The sequence below is a fragment of the Mustela putorius genome, unplaced genomic scaffold, assembly GCF_011764305.1.
Source record: "Mustela putorius furo isolate JIRA1106 unplaced genomic scaffold, ASM1176430v1.1 tig00003853_pilon_pilon_pilon, whole genome shotgun sequence".
In the NCBI taxonomy this organism is placed as follows: Eukaryota; Metazoa; Chordata; class Mammalia; order Carnivora; family Mustelidae; genus Mustela; species Mustela putorius.
The window spans coordinates 63,273,776-63,295,434 of record NW_025422005.1 but is presented as its reverse complement, the minus strand read 5'-3'; the positions used below and the strand labels follow the sequence as shown (position 1 = coordinate 63,295,434).

General features: G+C 40.2%; 1 protein-coding gene across 1 annotated transcript in view; it reads right to left on the bottom strand.

Annotated features, from left to right (window-relative positions):
- ST6GALNAC3 (ST6 N-acetylgalactosaminide alpha-2,6-sialyltransferase 3) overlaps window positions 1-21,659 on the bottom strand; it is a 528,622-nt gene that overhangs the window by 292,918 nt on the left and 214,045 nt on the right. The window contains exon 2 of the mRNA XM_013059239.2: window positions 5,337-5,531. Within this exon, the coding sequence (XP_012914693.1) occupies window positions 5,337-5,531 (195 nt within the window). The remainder of the gene's footprint in view (window positions 1-5,336; window positions 5,532-21,659) is intronic.

Here is a 21,659-nt window from a genome sequence, read left to right as displayed (position 1 = left end):
TCTGGCTGGGCATCCTATTGATCGCCAGAGCTTGAATCTCTTATCTAATAGTTAATGCAAATAAGTTGCTGGTTCCTTGCTCTGAGCAATGTCTTCACACCAGGTCACCCAACAAAAAAGACAACACAATGACTGATTCCATGGTCTAGAAACCAAACAGAATCTAGCCTGAAGTTCATTTCCTTCTCTTTACTCAAAATCTGCCATGATTTCAAACAGGGAGAAACAATGGCTACCTGAACCAAGCCCTACAGTATCTTAGCCTTTTATACACCTTCTCTACCTGCCACAGTAACTACTTTAAAACAAATCATTAACACCTGCATCAAGGAGAAAGCAGAGTGCATAGATTACTGTTAAGCACTGATACAGATTTTTTGGAAACACACTCACGGTCATATGCTTTTTACCATGTCCAAGGTCAAATGACAATACAGTAACTCTGCCATAACACTATATAGATGGGGTCCCCCACACGCAGTACTATTAAAACGCAGAGTTGCATTAACACAGTAGTGACATTGGTCATCTGAGCAGCTAGTGGGTCAGAAATTAAAGGTGGGGGTGGAGCACAGAGGGAGCACAGGGCCTACTGCAAAACCTAAATCTCCCTGAGTCCCAGCTTCAGTTCTGTAGTACACCATGCCTGATGACAAATCAAACACAAGTAGTGGCCAGGGATTCTGGGTTCTGTGGCCGGAGAGACTTACAGCATTTCAGCTCCCACCTCCCCTGTAGGAAGGGGTTTTACTTCCCTGCCTCTCAAGACTGCTCCTCCCCCAAAGATAAGAACTTTAGCCCTTATTGGTTAAGAAAGAGAAGGGCCAAAGGGCAAAGAATGGGAGCCTCACTAACTGCATTGTATTTAAATTGTCACTGTTTTGGTGGGACGGGTACTTTAATCATTTCAATTAAACTCCTCTAGAATAGTATTCATAGTTTTCAAAACATACTCCTTTTCATAGGCCTGAACCAGGAAATATCCTCCAACAATTTAAAATAAAAGCAAGTCCACTTGTTTGTCTTTCTCATATTCCTTATACTTTTTTACTTCTTGCACTTCACTTGAAAATAGGTCTCTCAGGAACTAGGTGATTTATAAAATTAACCCAAGCTTGAACAGAGTATAATTTACTATCCATGAGGCCTTCAGGACAGACTGTCACAGATTCATAAGATTGCCTATACTTCCACCTGTGCCAAGCCCAGGGGACCAGAGCTCATATTTTTAAAGATTACCAGAGCTAAGCGTCTGCCTTCAGCTCAGGTCATGATCGCGGTGTCCTAAGATCGAGTCCTGCATCCGGCGCCTTGATCAGCAGGGAACCTGCTTCTCCCCTGCCTGCTGCTCTCTCTGCTTGTGCTCTTTATCTCTCTCTCTTTCAAATAAATAAATAAAATCTTCTTAAAAATTAAAAAAAAAATAAAGATAACTGGAGAATCTGTTTTTTGTTTCCAAGAAATTCAGTTCTCCCAACATCCACTCATCTTTGACCTAATTCTGCCACCCCCACTCCCACTTTGTTTTAGACAACGGTGGAGAGATACTCTTTCTTGTAAACACTTTTGTTCATAAAAAACTTGTTTAGCATCTCGTCCAGCTACAGCATCAGGCAATAAAGCCATCATCAGCAATGATCGTGTTTGTAGATGTTCTAGGTTTAGAAATCATTGCTGGCATGTTTACATGCTCAAAAAATTCTGGGAAGTCTGTTGGTTTCTACAAAGCTGTGCTTTCTTCTGAGAAACTTCTGAGAAAGCCTCAAGGACCAAGATATTAAAAGAAACACATCAGCTTGGTGACCACTTGACTGAGCTAAGCTCTACCTATTGCCCCGTCTCCAGGTTAAAATAGAGTGAATAGGGACATAGAAGTGGGTTGCTACCTTTTAGGTAAGGTTTGAGGGTCACACTACAGAAGCTGTGTACCTCATGAGATCAAGTCTACCACCTATCATTTAAGCTATATGACTTTGGTTCTTGAAGACGTTTTCTTCCTTTATTTAATGCAAGCTATATTGAAATGCAACCATCTCTGGGGACGTTTACATCTGAAGCCATTATCTGGCGAAGACTGGCACACACAGCATTTGGGAGGAAGAGTGAAGCGTGGACACAGGGGTGGGGTGGAACTGTGAGAAGGAAAGAGGAAATCAGTGAAAAAGGAGGTAGAGAGCCACCGAATTTAGCTTTCCTCCCAATTTAGGCAAAAACCGTTAGCCTAAAATTGTCTGAGGAAAATCTCTCCTTCCTTTTGGATGCTATTTTATTGTTTTTCAACTTCCATGCAAAAATTTCTGCTCATCACCTACACTCATATTACAGCATGGACCTCTCCTGCTGACACGCATGGACTAGAGGAATAAGTTACCTGTTAGTCTCTGCATAAGATGAAGTTGCCTATTGCAAATATTATCAGTTTGTTTTAGAAAGCTTAATGCCCCATTGCTTCCTACTGTTAACTTAGTTTTTTAGTTACTTCCTGCTGTTAACTTAGGTGAAATGCTTTCTGTGATTCTTGGTCAGTAAATACCCTCCTTGGGCTCAGAATATATTTTTAATTTTTTATTATGAAACAGACAAGTACAAAAATGAAGCATCGTTAATGTGTACTTAACAAATAGGATGTGAACATCCCGTAACTTCCAACTGGATCAAAAGATCGGATACTGCAAATATCCCAGAGACCCACTCTGATCACAAACAGCACACTTCGCTCTTCCCATTTCTGTGACGATGATTTTCTTCCTCTTTTTGTTCTTTGTAGTTTTACCTCCTATGTCTCTAAGCAACATCGTTTAGTTTTGTCTTTTCCTGTGATCTGTAAACAGAATCACACTCTGTATTTTATTAGTCTTTCATCTTTGGCTCAAAATCATTCACCCACAGTGTCACAGAGAGCACACTCTAGACGTGTGTTTAAGCTAATACACGTAGCTTCTTCATGTTCATGGCTGTAGCATATTCTGGTGTATGGAGAACTATTTGAATCCATTCTCCTTCTGGCAGTCAGTTGGGTTGCTGCCAGTTTCTAGCTGTTGTGAATAATGCTGCTCCTGCTGCGTGTGCTCCTGAGTGCCTCTAGTGAGTACATGGATGACTGGACATGCTGGGGCATGGTATATGCAGATCTTCAACTTCACTCGGCAACAGGAAGCTGTTTTTTCCAAAAGTCTTGTTCCAATTTATACTGCCCGTCCTAGTGTCTAAGAACTCCTGTTGTTCTAGGGGTGCTGGGTGGCTCGGCTGAGGGTCCGACGCTTGATCTCAGCTCAGGTCATGATCTCGGGGTCATATGATCGAGCCCCAAGTCGGTTGGACTCTGAGCTGAACATAAAGCCTGTCTCTCCCCCTCTGCCTCCAGCACCCTGCTATTTTAATAACAATGGTGTTGTCTTTACAGAACTGACATGTAAACCTTGCCTGTGTCCCTCAAAACTTAAAAACTCATTCCAGGAATCATGCTTCCTCCCAAGATGGACCCTCCGTGGGAGCAAAATAATGATCAATATCATCTGGTAAAGCTATTGCATTAAAAATTATACCAAGGTTCAGGGCGCCTGGGTGGCTCAGTGGGTTAAGCCTCTGCCTTCGGCTCAGGTCATGATCTCAGGGCCCTGGATCAAGCCCAGCATGGGGCTCTCTGCTCAACAGGGAGCCTGCTTCCTCCTCTCTCTCCACCTGCCTCTCTGCCTGCTTGTGATCTCTCTCTGTCAAATAAATAAATAAAATCTTAAAAAAAAAAAAACAACTATACCAAGGTTCAAAAAAAATAAAAAAGAAAAATATAAATAGAAACCATACCAACAGAATTTTAAAGGTAGCTCGTTGATGTAACTAATTAAATAAGTGCATTTCAGGTCAGTTATCCGGTACTGCTCCAAGATCCAATCCATTAATATTTAGATAAATGAAAGGGTCTTTAACATTTGCTGGGATTTCCCTCAAGAGATTAGTTCACGAGATACTTTAGTCACGTGTTTGATTTTCTACCTGTGACAGGCACTTGTGAGATGATCAACACAATCCAGCCATTACAGGATATTCAGTGACAACCAAAAATGAAAGAAACAGAAGATGAGAGTGACACAACCTATTCTCTAAGAGATACATTTTTATATAGGCTATCAATTTACTAGGACACTCAACAAATGCAAGAAATGGACAATTTCTAAAAAAGGAATTTAAAACCAATGAAAAGATAAACATCAAGCAAGACTCCTACGAATTTATGTTATTAATGGCGTTTTGTCTTTTTACTATAAATGTCTAATAAAAAGCCTGTAAATCCTGCAGCTACAGAAACAATTCTCAAAGAATCGAATTAACCAGAAGTAGTGACTCAAGTATGATAGTGCCTACAAAAGGGGATGGACCAATATAGCTTTCAGTATCCCTCCCTGGATGCTAAGAATAGCTCTCGGGACAGGAGCAGCTAGCTTTCTGCATGTGAAGTCTCCTCTCTAGTATCTCTGGGCAAGGACCTGTCAATGGGATCTGAGCCAAACTCTGCCCAATGATGTAGACACTCTGGTGACTTGTACCCTTCCTGCCAACAGCTTCAAACAGGCTTGGACTTCGCATCTGCAAATATTAACCTCACATATATCCTACTTTATAGAAACAAATAGTGAAAACAATTGTATTAATCATTTCTATATACTTCACACATTTTGGAAGGCTCATTATTCTTTACCTCCCTCCAAGATATAAATTCTTGCTTATAAAAGTGCTGCTAGCACAGTGTAGCATACTTTCTAGTTGTCCATGTACCTCCATTCTCTCCTGTATGATCAAATGGCTACAAAGATTTAGAGGTTCAGTGATTATACGACTTAAATGCTTTTAACCCCTTTAAATTTGGAAACTCTTTAAATCCCATTATCTCTGCAGCCATGGAGAATTTTAAAATCAGCTTGGCCTTTCTAGCTCCAGGTCTAAGGATTACAGAGTTTTAAAGAATATAAATGCTTCTCTGCAGTTCTACAAAGAGCTGTCCCCCAACTAGTTGACCTCCAGAAAATAAAGCCAGCCTATTCTCCAGCTGGTAACTGCTGATCAGAGTTTTGAAATAGAAAGATATGTATGTTATGCCACAAAACACCAGGAAAACAAGTAATTGCCTCCTCTGCTCCACATGAAGCTAGTGAATCCAAAGATTCGATGTAGAGGGGGCCAGCAGACTTCACACATGTGTCAGTAAATGTTTGAGAATGAGAAATCAGAAAATGCCAGGGACCCAAAGAAGCTTGTAGGGGCAGAGACAGTAAGCTCAGTGATTAGGAGCCTGTTACCTTGGATACCCATGAATCCTAGGAAACCCTCTGAGGTCTTACCTCTTGTGTCCTCACGTTAATGTATCCATAGTGAGTTCGAAGGGGCCGCATATATGTGTAGGAGAATGGGATCCATTTTGTGCCAGGCTGTCTGAAGCAGTTTAGCAGCAGTGGGAAATTCACTTCATTTACCAGGCGCACAACCAGCAGGAAGAGGAACGCTGCTATGAAGCTCACTGCGATCACAGACTTTCTCTACAAAATATTTAAAAAAAAAAAAAAAGAGTGAATGAATGAACGAATGACTTTCAACCAAAAGTAGTCACAGAAGGAGGTTCCTTTGTTTCTCTCACTTTTTCTTTCAGAGGGATCAAAGGATGATTTCATTTAGGATATTTCACTTGCAGACAGAACATAATCATTTGGTGGCCAGGTTGCTTTCATAAGCCTCTGAGAGCAAGCAGAGCAACTTTCTTAGATTATCTTTCCCTCCATTCCTACTCTTCCTTACTTCCCTATATCCCTCAACAACTTCTATTCAATTTTCAAAACACAAATCAGACATTCTCAACTACAGGAAGCCCTTCCTAACTGCTCAGGTCCCCTCCCAGCATCATCCCTTCACCCCAACCTATCTACCCTAATAGAAACAAGCAGTCCTGCCACTCCCATACCTTGAAGGTAACTTCTACTGTTGCATGTGATCCTTTGTATAATTATTTAAATGACTTTTCCTCCATCTAACTGTGATATCCAGAGAACAAGAATGTACTGTCGTAGTGACTTCTGTATCCCAGGTCCTTGACACATACCTTACATACTGGAGGCATCCAGGAAACATTTAAGTGAATCAATGAATGAATGAATGAATGGATGGATTTTTCACATCCCTGTAGACACTTTATTAACAATGACTCTGTTTCGCTATCTAGCACCCACAACAGCAGGAAACTTTGCACAAAATAAGACTCAAAAAGCTAAGAATACGAGTAGGACAAAATCCATGCCCAGCAGCATAAGAACATCTGTGTAAATGTGTTGCTATGAAGCTCTTGCTTCACACTGACGCACATCCTTCTAGCAGAAAGGGCACCTGACTAGGGTGGGAGAGAGCAGAACTGTGGCTGAGACTGCGCAAGATAAAACACGTGAATTTTGTTCAGTAGAGATGTGTGAGTGAAACTTTCCAGGTAGAGGGCAAGGAGGCAAGAAAACATGGGGTTATTCATAGCTACATAGCATACTGTCTTCCCGGAGCACAGAGGAAGAGAAAAAGCTGGAAAAACAAATGGTAACTTGACGGACTGCCTGAAAACCCAAGCTAAGAAGTCCACTGAGTTTGTTAGGGGAAAGAAGACCAAAGGAGGTTTTGTTTGTTTGCTTGCTTGATTTTTAAGAAGTGACTGTTATAAGATATAATCAAACATAAGTGCTTAAGATGTTTTAGAGCAGGGAGACATGAAAGCTAGGCAGCAACTTGTTAGGAGGCTGTTCCAACTGGTTCAGATGAGGGATGGGAACCAGAGCAGTGGCAAGGGGAATACAAGGGTGGAAAAAGATATGAGAAACTCAATGTACGTGATACGCAGAAACCGTGACTCCTGATTGGACAGAGATGCAGATGGAAAATTCAGAGATGCCTTAGAGTTCAAATCTAGGTAACTACAAGAATCCTGGCCATATCAAGAGACACCAGAGTGGTAAGAGCAAGAACTGATTTAAATGAGTAATAGGATGAAGCCCTGGGCTTTCAAAGGCCTGGTTTTCTCCAGATGGCAGGTCGTCTGAATGGAAGGTCAAGTCTAGAGCAAGGAGAGCAGAGCGGAAGGCAGATGTCAGGAGTAACTCTGCCTTGTAGTCCATGGTGAAGTCACAAGCAGATATTCACCCCCCTTGAAGCTGGGCTCAGCCCTTGATTCTTCTTCAAACTTAAAGAAAGCCAAATAACTCTCAGGAATGACTAGATACGTGTTGTTGTGTTTCCAGCTTAAGTTTCTTTTTGCTGTTCACAGAACACCCCAAGAAGAAAAGAAACCCAAAGCCAGCCCTTGTTCCTCCCTGGGCCATTGTCACAGTCTCTGCAAGGACAGTGGAATAAGTCCCCAGAAGCCAGAGACCCCAAAGGAAGTCTTTGCTCTTGCTCAGCTCCCATAATTAATAAAAGCCCCATCCCTCTGTCTAGCCAGCCTAATTTCCCAATCACCTGAAAGTCCCTTGAGTTCTGCCTCCTCAAAACCCCTTATCTCACCACTAACTACCACCGCCTTACCTCATTTAACCTTCTAATCATGAAAAACTGTTTTAATTTGCTCCTCTGTGGAATCATTATGTCCACAACATTGCAATGTGTCAAGGTAACAGCTTAAATGAGGTGATGGATCTTACAAGTTTAAAGGGACACAGACCAGAACAGATGGCTAAATAAAAGCAAAGAGACCAGTCACCCATTAAGTAAACAGGTAAGAACCTTTTTTATCACCATCAGGTAGCTTGTTGCAAAACAGCAGTTCTCTTTGAAGGAGACCCAGATGGGATTTGTGCCTTTGTCTATTCCAGGCTCACTGAGGCTCTCTGGTTCTCCTGCTTGCTGCATTGCATTGCATGGCTGGGGGTTTGGAAACAAAGGCTCAGAGGGCCTTTCTGAATTCACTGATCTCGCATAGTCACACATACATAATGCGTACACGAGAGGAAAATAAGTCAACCTTTTGGAGAGAAACTTCAAAATGGAATGAAATCACAGTTGTAAAAGTCTGCTCCCTGGTAATCCATGTCTGCCTCCCATGTTTTATTAAAGGGAACCAAGTAATAAGCACAGAAAGGATGAGGGAAGCAAATGGAGAGTAGATGCCAGACAGACTCATCTGTGCTTGACCTGGAATCCTATTCTACAGTGGGCAGAGTGTTCTTTTATAGCGTGGGCTTTGCCTGGACCAGATTCTTTGTCTTTCTTTACCCTGCAATATTCTTCTTTAACACGAAAGCATTCTCAGAGTGCTGATATAAAAGCACCCTGAAATTCCACTAGCAGAGGTATAATTTCAAGCACATTCTGTACTTCAGACAGCAAGGACAACAGGACGGCACACTGACGCACACTGACGCACATCCTTCTAGCAGGCATTCCTGGCAAATCATGACCTTGAGCTTTAGCAATGACAATAAAGCCTGTGGATGAGGCTTTTGGAAGTCTACCACGCCAGAATGCAGTGAGAATTTGTATGTGTGCTTGTGGGAGAGATGTGGGAGTTGGGGAAGTAACAAAATACTAACATGTGTGATATATATGAATGCATTTACTCCTCCAAGTCACAGTCACTCACTGAGCCTGTGCTCTGTACAGACTGGGTGAGGGGCTAAAAAGCAGAAATAAATCCCTAAAAGTCATAAAACAATGCCTCCAGAGTCACACCTTAGTGCCCCTGGCAAGTAAACAGAAGGGTAGCACGTCACATATCAAATGAGGTAATGGAGGTTACGCACAGGGCGCTGTGCCAGTCCAGAGGGAGTGGGAAGGGTTGTGCGTGGGACAGGGAATGCTTATTTGGGGAGGCAGCATTCAAAAGGGGTCCTGAAGAATGAGGTGGAGTTAGACAAGTGAAGATCGGAAGGGCATTCCAGGTAGAGGGAACAAACATAGACCAACGCCTTAAATTGGTCAGCAACCTGCAAATGACTCGGTATAAAGAGTACATAGACTGTATGTGGTGGGAGATGATGGTAGGGAAGTAGACAGGGTTCAAATCCAAACACAAAAAACAGTAAGCCACATACATTCGGTCAGATGCAACTATCTGTCCCATCCATCTTACATTAGGATAATGAAAGGATAAATGCATAAAAGTGTTATGCTTTATAGTCCTAAAACTTGGTGCACTTTCCAATCAAGTGAAAATGTATCAATCATGTCATCATATTTGATATTGCCATCTAACACACCACAATGCCTTGTTTCTAGTTACTTAAGTTTATCCCATCAGTGACTTGTTCAAGCAATTGTTTTGAGTCCAGCAACACTCAGCAAATTTGAAGACTCTACTTATTTTTCTGCTCTGTGTCTAACAATCCGCTTATGGAAGCGATCACTGCTACCTTTAATGAAGTAATCAGGGCATCTCCTAGATCCAACAACCAGCAACTAGGTAAGAAAAAGCAACAATTAAATACTCATCAAATTTATAATGGAGAAGATTCAGTCTGACAAACTTTTCATACTGCAAAAATAGGAAATACATTTAATAGGTCTTTCCTCTAAGATTAGAAGTATGCACTTTCGGGGCATCTGGCTGGCTCAGTCCGTAGAGCTTGTGACTCTCAATCTCAGAGTCATGAGTTTGGCATGAAGCCTACTTAAAAAAAAAAAAAAAAAAAAAAGGAAGTACAAACTTAAAACAATACAACAGGTGGAAAATGCTCCATTCTGGCACACAGTGAGTGCTCAAAAATGGGAGATATTATCATTATAACTACTAATTGTCAGAGCCTTGTTGGCCATTAGCCAGTTGGTAAGAATTGGCCAGCCCATGTAATTCATGATAAAAACTTGGAGATATCTTTTCTCAATATTCCAGGCAGCTGCACACCCTTGAACTATTCAGTGAAACTTATCCACACAAGCTCTGAGAGAATGTCACTGTGCCCAAATAGATCTGATGAATTGCTTTAGGGAACGCTTTCTCCTTCTTTGTTCCTCATTTTGGGCAAGTCTGAAGGGGCCTTTAACAGCTGAGACATTTAGAATTTAATCCCCTCTGTGCTGCAAAAATATGCATCAAAAATGTGGCATTCCAGTTGCTTGCTCTTTAGAGTTGGAATATCATTTATCAGACTTATAGCAGAAATACCTATCTCAAAATAAAATCCACACAGAATTTAGGATTTAGGGAGAAAACAATAGCAAATATTTGTACCTAGCAAATTTGAAAGCTGTATTAATGTTTGTATGTTTTTATTCTTTCTACCACAGAATTAGTGTTTAACCTCAGGATAAATTCTTTACCTTTTAATTTAGTCAGTTGCTAGATTTTTTGTTTCTTTTTCATAAATGATTAACAATAGTCTAAAGCTGTATTTTTTCCATTTAAGCAGCATTATTTAATTACCAAAGTAAGTTGTTTTCCAGGGTAAAACTATATATATTTTTGTCCATATGCTGTCATCTATCCAATAATAAATATTTGTGCTGATTGTTTATTTATATCAGTGCTCAAACACTTCACACATTGACAAGTCTACCCGTTACATATTTGTGACCTTATTAAATACAAATTCTTCTTCCATATAGAAAATTGTGTCATCAATTTAATTCTACCTTGTGTCATTGGCCAAGCTCCAAGTGTGGTTCTCCAAAAATACAATAAAGCTTCTTCTCATTTGTATAAGGATAAATTAGCAAAGCTCGGAGTATACAGATAAAATCTTCATTTGTTTTATTTATCTATTGAATCAACAAACTGGATCCTGCTTATTAAACTATAGTGAACTCTGAGGAAAACATCATCCATTTGTTGGGAGGGGGTGAGAAAAGGGAGGTAATAAGAGGGGGCCAGACCTAAATCAGTAGAGTTCATACTTAGGCAGCATAACTGGTGATAGAATCATTGAGGTCATCAAGAAGAGAGTAGTGAATGTCAAACAAGGTCAACATAAAAGAATAAGCAGCATTTCAGAAGCCACAAAGCTCCTGAAGAAAATGTGATGACCTAAAAGAAATACATTTCAGGAGTAGGCTTTGAGGAGGGCAGAAGGAGTGGAACTAGAGAGACAGAAAGGGATCTGACTATGGAAGGAAGGTCTTGTATATCACACCGAGGAGTCTGGACTTACGCCGTAGAATCCAAAGAAGAGGTCTCAGTGTGAGAGTGACAGGATCAGATTTGATTTTTGGGGGACTCATCTGGACATGGTGTGGCCCATGGATGAAGAGGTGGGAAAAACAATGACTAGAGCAAATGCACCACTTCATCAGTGATCCATTATCACTAATTGACATATAATTCTCAATATGAAAACTGCAACTGTTACTTTTAGTGGTTGGCTTTTCTTCTCCTAGTGGGGGCACTAGGATTAGAGTCCAGATAGAGTGTACATGTATGAACAATCATCATGGTCTTAATAGAAGGTAATATTTAGTCAGTGTTATTAGTTGGAGAAATGCTTCTGTAATCCTCATTTTCCAGACAAAGAAATAGAGATGTAGAGAGGTTGAGTGACTTACCCAAGGTTACAGAGCAAGAAAATAATAAACACAGGTATTTAACTCAGATATTCTGACTCCAAAGCCCTTGATCTAGTGTATGAATTAACTAAGTTGTTAATTTTTACCCATACCAGAGGGAACACTTTAAGAGGACTGGTCCAGAAATTTTGGTACCCTAAATAGATTTTGTAACACATTTTGTCAATAAAATAATTCTTTGGAAAATTAAGTGGCTGATCTGAAGCATGATAATTATATTTACCTCAAAATCAGTAATTTCTGGGCAAATTTAATCCTGGCTTTATTTCCAGTACTAAAAAGACAGCTTCAGGATACCATTGGTTAGCACTCAGGGAAAATAAAGCAATTATTCTTTCACTTCTGCTAGAGAATATTCGGTGCCATTTGTCAATCAATAGTATGGAGTCCTATTACCAGCAGTTTGCAGGAACCAACATGATCAAATGGACATATCTTCCTTTCTTAGCTCCACAATTCTACAGTCGTTCTATTTAATGAAGATGCAGCTAAACAACATAATGCTGATGGTTTCATTTAAAAAAATTAAATTAAATTTAAAAAATTAAGTAGCAACCTTCAATATGGTAACCTGCTTTAAGAATTTGGAATCCATGTCAACATGTCAGCATCAGACATAGGAACAGTCTAGTAAGAATTACAGATCCAACAAACAAAAACCAAGGCAACAGAGTTTTCAGGAGCACCACAGTATACCTTATCCTGGGCAAAGTCCCAGGTAGAAATTATAGGTGGCCAAAATTTCTTCAGGGATTTTTTTTGCCCAAAGGAGACTCCATATAGTTATAAACACTACAGAGAAGTTCAAGTTCACATGAACACTATGAGTCTGTAGATGACACGATAAAAGGTCACACCTAACTTTCTAACACCTATATTAAAACCATAATGAAAACTGTCAATGGATATTTTGTATGCTTACACATCTATCTTTCTTATTTTACTTGAGGAGGGGAGTTAGGTTTTCCTGTCCTGATTTGATTTTCAGACTGCTACAATATCAAATGAAAACAATCATGGCTATATTGACTGAGTTTGTTTCATTTTGAAAAATTATATAAAACCAGTTTATCTCATTTTGCCTTTCATTTTTATCATACTGCTTCAGCATAAGTCCTTTCACATGGCAGAAAGGAATCAAAATTCTTCAGAAACACAAGATAAAGCTGAAGATTGGTACTGAGTATGTAGAATGAAGGGGTCCAGAAAGCAAAGTCTCTCACAGTATAGCTGTGCAGTTAGACACAGAGAAATTTATTTAAAAGGGCCAGTTCTGGGACACCTGGGTGGCTCAGTTGGTTAAGCCACTGCCTTCAGCTCAGGTCATGATCCCAGGATCTTGGGATCGAGTCCCATGTGGCGTTCCTTGCTCAACAGGGAGCCTGCTTCTCTCTGTGCCTCTGCCTGCTTGTGCTTTCTCTCTCTCTGATAAATAAATAAATACATAAAATGTTTAAAAATAAATAAGTAAAATAATTAAAAGGGCCAGTCCTCATGATAAGTACATTAGACATCGGGACAGATAGCCCTGAAGTTACCTCTTTTTTTTTTTCTCATTAAGTTCTTAAACTTAGGGGAACAAACATCTTTCAGTCTGCCTATTGTTGTCTCCCTCTACCCCTGGCATTCTGTAGAGGGAAGACAGGTACTAACTAACCAAAGACGATGAAGATTCTTAGGTAACCAAACTGGGTGATTTTGTTTTATTCTCCACCACCTTAGAAAACACTAGCCCCCTTTTTTTTGGTTCCTTCAGACATCTGTTTGGCATCTTTCACTCTTACAGAGATTAATTTGTCTCTTAGAATCCAATTCTTACTTTCAAGGTGTTCAGGACACAGAATTGAAACATAAGAATAAATTCTGGTGACCTGGTGTCATTGGGGAGGGAGTCATCCCCAGAGGCATCATGCTAATGACGAGAATGAGAACCATGAAGATGACGATGGGACCCTCTATTCTTCTGTGAATCCACCTGACATTGATATTGTACAGCATCTATCTTTAAAAACACTTCCAGACCTGTCCGCCTACCTGATTCTTCCTATAACCAGTGAAGTAGGAAGGGAAGTGTGAATGCTTGGAGGTTCCATGTCCCGTCTGTTGTTTCATCCCTCCCTGTATCAGGACAGCATCTCAACATTCTCCAAAGCCCCTTTGCTACCTAGTTTCTGTGGCTTTGCCCCGAATGCTCCTCATTGGTACCCTGCTATTTTCTACCAGCCTCATCTCTACAAGGGCAAATACAGTTCAACTCAAATAGTGTTTCTTCCTTAAAACCTGTATCCCTTCCTGGCTTTCAGGTGGTGAATGAGAGTGAGATGAGATGAAGTGGATGGAGAAGAAAGACAAAAGAAAGAGCAAAGGAGGAGGAGGAGGGAGAAGAGGGTCAGGGAGGGAAAGGTTCCCTATAATTTTGATTGTAATAATTCCTTGAGGGGTACCTGGTTGGCTGAGTCACTTAGGTGTCTGACTCTTGATTTTGGCTCAGGCCATGATCTCAGAGTTATGAGATCAAGTCCCATGCTGGGCTCCATGCTCTGCATGGAACGTGCTTAGGATTCTCTCTCTCTCTTCCTCTGTCCCTCCATACCCCGCTAGCTCTCATTCTCCCTCTCTCTCAAAAAAGAAAGAAAGAAAGAAAGAAAGAAAGAAAGAAAGAAAGAAAGAACGAACTCTTTGAGAACATGAACAAAGTCTGAGAAACAGCTTGGGCAACATTAAGCACAGCGTCTTGAATTTGGAAGATATTCAGTAAATATGTGTGGAAGAAATTAAAAAATGAAGGAGATAAGAAGAGAGGATCAAAAATTATTCTCTTCTAAATTCAAATGGTAAATTATCTGAAAAGTTTTAGATTGGATCATTAGGGGAAATACATTTTCTACACATTAAATCATTCTTTTCTTTTTTCCTCCTAATTCACCTCACCTGGAAATTTCTGTGTAGATTTGATGTGGGTATGCTGAGGAGGTGGGGGGGAAAGGGTTAGGATAGGGGACCTAATGTGAAGGAAGAAGAATGTGCGTATTCTGAGCTACAACTTGCAGATCTGAATGGTAGTAAATCTGCTTAGAACAACATCTTTTCCATGGTACCTAATGAGAATATTTAATGAATTCACGTTTTTTAGAAAACCAACTCTTGTCTGAGGATAACACTTAAAACATGAATCCCCCATCTGGAATGAGAAATGGATAACAGAAGGACACCCTGTCCTAGTACTAAGGACAATGGCACATTTTCTGAGGGGAGGGACTTGCAAGTTAGTTGTGTTCAGCAAGAACTTTACTGGAATGAAATAGATTCTCATGAGCAACCTATCCACCGACTCAGGGTGGTCAAGTAACACTAAATAAGTCAACATATGTAACATTGAGCATGTTGTTCATAATTTTTGTGCTTCTGTTTTCTTACCTGAAATTGGAGAAGCAATAGTACCCGCCTTCTATGATTGCTAACAGTTTAAATGATTTACTACAGAAGAAGAAGAACCCTAAAAGCACTACCAGGCAAAGGCAAAGCGCACAGCAAATGTTAGCTCTTATTGTTAACAGTATTTCATCAACTCTGAGATACCATCAATTGTTATTGTTAGATACACGGTTACTCTAAATATGGTAAGAAAGAAAAGCAAGATGGGGAGTCTAATAATAGACCTCTGCAAAGAGCTAAGACACAAAAATGCTATTTCCTTAAAGTTAGAATATCCCAGAAATAAAGCTGCCATTCAGAAAGGCACAGCAAGAGAAGAGAAAGGAAAAAATAATCTCCCCTGAGAATTCGAACCATAAGCAGGTACTCATGCAGGTTTTTGATACAAGTTCACACTACCGGTGTGATTCAAGAAAAATCTCAGTAAATAATTCAATTTAAAGTGGTCTCAGGTTGGCAGCATCCCCAGGTGACCATTTGAAACAACACAAATCCCATCTGGGGGAATTTAACTTCATTGCAGGCTGGTAGTGGCTGTAAGGTAGTACTGGGAATACAATGCACCCCACTCCCCGATGTGTGGGAAAAAATATTTTAAAATCAATGCGGTATGGTAGTATCAAAGTCATTGTCATCGCTATGATCAACACTGTCCTCATCCTAGAGAACAAAGAGAATCAGGAATGGGACCTGGATTATTCTAAACACTTATCCCCTTACCCTGTACTCCAAAGGAGCTGTAATCACAAGTCCCCAAAGAGAATAACAAAGAGCGCTGAGTTGCCCAGGACATTGGAATTCACCAACATAAAAGCATTTTGGGGTTTTTTTCTTGTTTTTGAAATTGCACAAGTTAAAAAATATTTTTTTTAAAGCCTTCTTTTTTGGAACATGGTTTGATGACCCTGGGCAAGTACGCAAGTCATGCCCCATCTCCATGCCCTGTTAACTATGGCACCTCCTAGTATCTCTCTAAGGACTAGACATTGTCCTCTTGTAGGTCAAAGTTGAACGCTGGCAAAGGAACACACATATTCAAAAGTCTTTGCTGAACACAAGCAGAGTTTTGCCAGAGCACAGGTCTCATGGTGATAATAAATTGTACTGTGTCAAGAACACTTGAATTTCTAAGTAAGACAGTTTTCCTATCAATTCTGGGTTTAATATTGGCAGTAATTTGAATCGCTCATGCAACATAAAGCATATTAGTTTATTACTTATAGTCTCCTGTGCTAGGATAGCAAAGGCAGAAAGATCTCCACTGTTAAGGAGAAGCCTGGAAATATAAGCACAAAGACTGTTATCAGTGAGTCTTTGATCCATTATTTTTATCACAAACAGATCAGTCAATGCCATATTTCCAACAGCATACAAGCCTTCTCTATTTAGATGTCCCAGAGGCAACTCAAATTTAATAGTCCAAATCCAAACTGATGATATCCTCCCTCCCCAATCCACTCTTCCTCATCTACCCTGTTCCTTTAAAAAGCTACCACTTAAGTTCCTTTGGAGCCCCAGTAACTAAAGTCTCACCCTATATGGCTATATGACTTTGAGCATCTTACATCTTAATTTTCTTTGTCCATGTTCCTAATCTGTAACATCTTCTAGTCATTATGAAAATTAAATAATGAGATAATACATAAAGGACCTAGCTTAGTGCCCAGCATAAAGCAAACAATCAATAAGCATTAATTTCCTTTGTTTTATCACATATTAGGTCCCCACCCAAGCTATTCTGCCTTTATGGAATGTCTTCTTCTTTCCTTTCTCTGTGAGGAAAACTGCTAATTATTCTTCAAGACCAAATCAAACATCATCTCCTACGAAATGGTCCTGACCCTCCAGGAAGACTTTAGAGCACTTTGTTCTTTAGCACACTTCAGATCATATGGTAATTATCTGATTACCCATCCTCCTCCATCACTCAATGGAATTCAGAAAAACACATGGCCCCCACATTCTCTGCAGACAGACACTGCTAGTCAACCCCAGCACCATTTCCCCAGAGTCAGGATGCAACTTCCAAATCCCATCAGCACAATGCTTCAGACAGTAATGGTGTTCATCAATTCAACCTGGTGTATTTATCTCTGTAGCACAAGACAAGTAGCAGCTTGAGGCCAGAGCTGCTTTGATTAAGTCCACGACCACAGGTAAGGGTGTTACCCTCTCATGGCTTTGATTTCTCATCTGTACGAAGGAATGTCCTCAGGATCCTAGCTGGTTCTCATGTCTAATGACACTGTAATGATGACCCAGGGACCCTGACTGGCCAGAGCTGGTGTCACACGTTAGGCTTGCAGCCTCGCTGTGTACATGACCCCATGCTTCGTCAAGGCCCATTTCTTATCACAGAGTCAGGCATGCCTTCAGAGACGCAAATAGAACCCAGTGTCTATGTAATTGAAATAGGAATAGGGTGAGAACCTGTGATCTTTCAACTTGGTAGATAGCAGCTGCCACTTACCAAAGCCTACCTGATTGCAGCTATTTTGTACCTGCTGAGAAAAAGTTTGCAGCAAAAGAGATTATTTCCTTCTTAACCCTTATCTGAAAAGAAGCTTCCATATTTCTGCACCCAGTTGTGTGGTACAGAATCGGGTTCAGTCTCTCATGCATATACAGACAGATGGGTTAACACACCACCTGGTCACACCAACCCCACTAAGTCCCGGCACTCCCAATAGGAGTTTTAAAACTGAGAGTTCAGTTTGTTGAAAATCTGAAATCAAAGCAAGGAGAGTATGAAAATGTTCATTTCTGTGCATATTTCTTAAAATAAGAAAACACCTGTTTTTGTATCTTATACGTGGCTGCATAAAGATGAAGATTTCTCTGGAGATTATTTGTTGGTTCTACAAGGCAAACGTTCAGATTTGCTCAGTAAACATTATCATAAAAAATATTCACAAAGCTCGTCCCGGGGGAGACTTACCAGTAAATAGATGTAAAGAAACAAAGGCCATTTCTGAAAATTCAGAAACATTTAGTTGACAGGAGTGAATTTGTGCTAGATCTTAATATTTTAACTAAAAATCTCAGCTCCGGTGCCCAAGACCCAGTCCAGGTGGGTATTCTTTCGCCAAAATTGGGTCCCAAAGACTGAGCTTTGACAACCACTAATGGGCTTGACCCACGGTCGACTGAACCTCCCTTGCATATCTTGGGGCACTGTTGCAATGGCTGGCTTAATATCTCTTTCCCTCCTAGACCATGAGCTCTTGAAAAGTAGCAGCTCTATCTGTCTTGTCTCCCAGTGCTTCCCCATTGGAAAAGGCAGCCAAGCCCCACGTCTTGTGGATGCAGACCTCAAAAACGCACGAGTAATTTGTGAGCAGTCCTGAAAGGCAGAGTGAGGGCAGCATGGTTCACCACCTTCAACCACGTGTCTATCCGCCTGCCCAGTCACAAGGGCAAGGCCACCCCCCGAGTTTAGCTTATTCTGGAGCCCCTAACCACCAGTTTGTAAGGCGATGCTTAGGAAATATACACTGCCCGTTCACATAAAAATAGTATTTGCCAAATTTGGTAATTTCCAAAGCACAAGGTTGGCCCATAATCTTAGCACATTTTGATATCTCCTTGCATTTTGTTATTTTTAGGTAATATTTTGAAAATCAGGTTTTGCTTCTGATTTTAACAAAGGCTTTTCTTTCTGAGCAAAACAGATGAGCAGTTCAGCAAGATAGGGCAGCTTTTATCTGCAAAAAAATCTGCCTTTCAGCAGAGCAGACAATATGAGCAAAACGGAGGCAAACACATTAAATATTTCCTATATGTGAATTGTGATTCTCTTCTCCCGTGGGATGTGCAAGTGGCAAGACAGTTTATTCCCGTGTGGCACTGATAGCAGGTCCTGAATACTTCTGAATATATCACTTTTATTGCCTTTTATATTGAATTACTGTGAAAGAAAAAATACTTTTGTGAGAATTCAAAATCAAAATACTTTAGGAGCTTTTAGAATCCACCTCCAGGACATAAAGAAAAGCTTAAGAAAACAAATAATTCTGTTCTGCTAAGGGATACTAGATACCACTCCCACTGAGCGAGGGCCCCTTCACAGAAAGGGAGACATTATCAAATATTTATGTTGACTTTCAGAGAAAATGGTAAGTGTTCTATTTGGGGTTCAGGTACTCTCAGTCCTGTCCATGCTGCATTAGAACTTGCCACGTAATGTACAAAATTTGCCCCAGGGAGCTCTGACCTAAAACATTTGGGCACGTTCCTTCTGGAACTTGCCTTAAGATGCCTCCTAATGGTATTTTTCACTAGAAATCTCAACTCTCCATGATCCATTCATCATAAAGATTCTTGTTCAAGATATACCATTTCTTATTTTTGCAGATACATTTTTGGTAGATTCCTCTATTTTCCATGCAATCAAGAGCTGCTCCAAAAAACAAAACAAGTTGTTTCCATCACTAATGTTCCAAGCTTGTCATTTTCTATTTAGGTGAGAGAAAGTTGTATGTAGGGAAAATAAAGTCCAAGTGGCTCAGCATGAGATAAAAGCACCTTTATGATCTGACCTCTGACTATTGGTCCAGCTGAGCCCTCAGCCTCCCCAAGTTCGTACTTCATACTTCAGCTATAGTGAGCATCTCATGGTTCCTGGAAGGTTCCGTCACTTTTGATGGCTTCATACCTGGTACAATTCCTTCTACCTAAAATTTCACTTCACTGAGGTGCCTGGGTGGCTTAGTCAGTTAAACATCTGCCTTCAGCTCAAGTCATCATCTCAGAGACCTGGGACCCAGTCCCGCGTCAAGCTCCCTGCCCAGTGGGGAGCCTGCTTCTTCCTCACACTCTCCCTCAAGCTCTCTCTCTCTCTTAAATAAATAACATCTTAAAAAAATAAAATTTCAGTTCAGAAAAATAAAAAAACAAAACCAAAAGATCTGTCTTCAGACACCAAAAAACTTCACCTCCTCTCAGATATTTCCCCTAGCCTTTCTACTATCTTATCAGGAAATTAGTCTCTAGATTCTTGGGGAGCCCACAGTCAGAGAGTAGGTGGATGGATGGATACATAGAAGGATGGATAGATAGAAAAGAGATAAATACAAAACAATTTTATATACGCAGAATTTGTAATGACTCAGTCATGTTATAACTGTAGTACAAAGCACCACTAGCCCATGGAATTATACACTTTCTCTAATATTTACAACTGCAATGCACGTTAATACTTTTATCCTCTGTTTCATAGATGAGGAAACTTTGGCCAAAGAGGATAAATGATGTGACCAGGATAATAGCTAATAAATAGTAATTAATGTCAAGACACAAACCAGACTGTCCAAAAAGCTACTGATCTTTGCATTATGCCTCAAGAATATCTTATCTCATAGTCCTATATTTATTTACTTATATGCCTGTCCACTCCAATAAATCATAATGCCTTGGACGAAAGAACTACATCTTGGACCCCTTGTCCTGGAAACTCATTGTTTGGCACATATTAGGTGCTAGGAAATGTTGGTGAATCAATAAATTAAGTGGATATAATAATTTGTGCTTTTCAGGTGAAAAATATTTATCATAAGTGGAAAGCAAGATGCTTATGTATCTCTTGATGTTTTGTTTTAATCATTTTCAGGAGGCAATGGTAGTCAAAGGAAAAGATGATTTGGAGATAGAGAGACTAAGGTCTAATCTCAGCTCCAAAATGAACAGATTAGTGCCTATCTACAGATTTCTAAACTGTGAAACAGAAATTTTAAGAGCCCCTTTTCCACCAATTTATAGGGTGATAAAGCTTATAAAACGCCCTACCTTCATAAACACCAAAGTTCTACACAAATGATGACTGATAATGATTATCAACTATAAAGGATGATTTTCTTAAAGAATATTTGTTTTAAAACAGTATTTGTGTAACAAGAAAAATGAGGGCTAAAGAGATTTAATATTCTCTACAAATCAGTACACACTTCCTGAGTGTCAACACCATTCTTGTATGGGGCCTAAGTTCAGTCTGTTCTAAAATAAGAAACTTGATTGTGGCAGAAAACATGAAGGAGAAAACTAGTATGTATTCATTACAAAATAACTTGATGTCTTTCGTATTAAGGTTAAAATTGTACAAGGGTAAGAACTGTGTCTGTTTTTGTTACCAATACATCATCCTTGTATAATATTTGGTATACAGGTGGTGATCAATGAACATTTGTTGCATATACACTCAGGGTTCACTGTTTAGCAAAATACCATCATGGACAAAGGTTTGTAAGATAAGGCATGGTCTAGAAATGGGAGGGTAAAAGTACAGAGAGAAATGAATTCTCTATATAAAATGCAACAGAGGGGCACCTGGGTGGCTCAGTGGGTTAAGCCTCTGCCTTCGGCTCAGGTCATGATCCCAGGGTCCTGGGATTGAGTCCCGCATCCGGCTCTCTGCTCAGCAGGGAGCCTGCTTCCCCCGCCTCCTCTGCCTGCCTCTCTGCCTACTTGTGATCTCTGTCAAATAAATAAATAAAATCTTTAAAAAATAATAAAAAAAATAAAAAGCAACAGGAATTTTTTTTTTTAAAGATTTATTTATTTGTCTGAGAGAGAGTGTGGGGGCAGGGAAGGGGACAGAGAGAATGAGAATCTTCCAGCAGACTCCATGCTGAGCATAGAGCAGGAACTTGGAACCTGATCCCATGACACTGAGACTATGACCTGAGCTGAAATCAAGAGTCAGATGCTTAACCAAC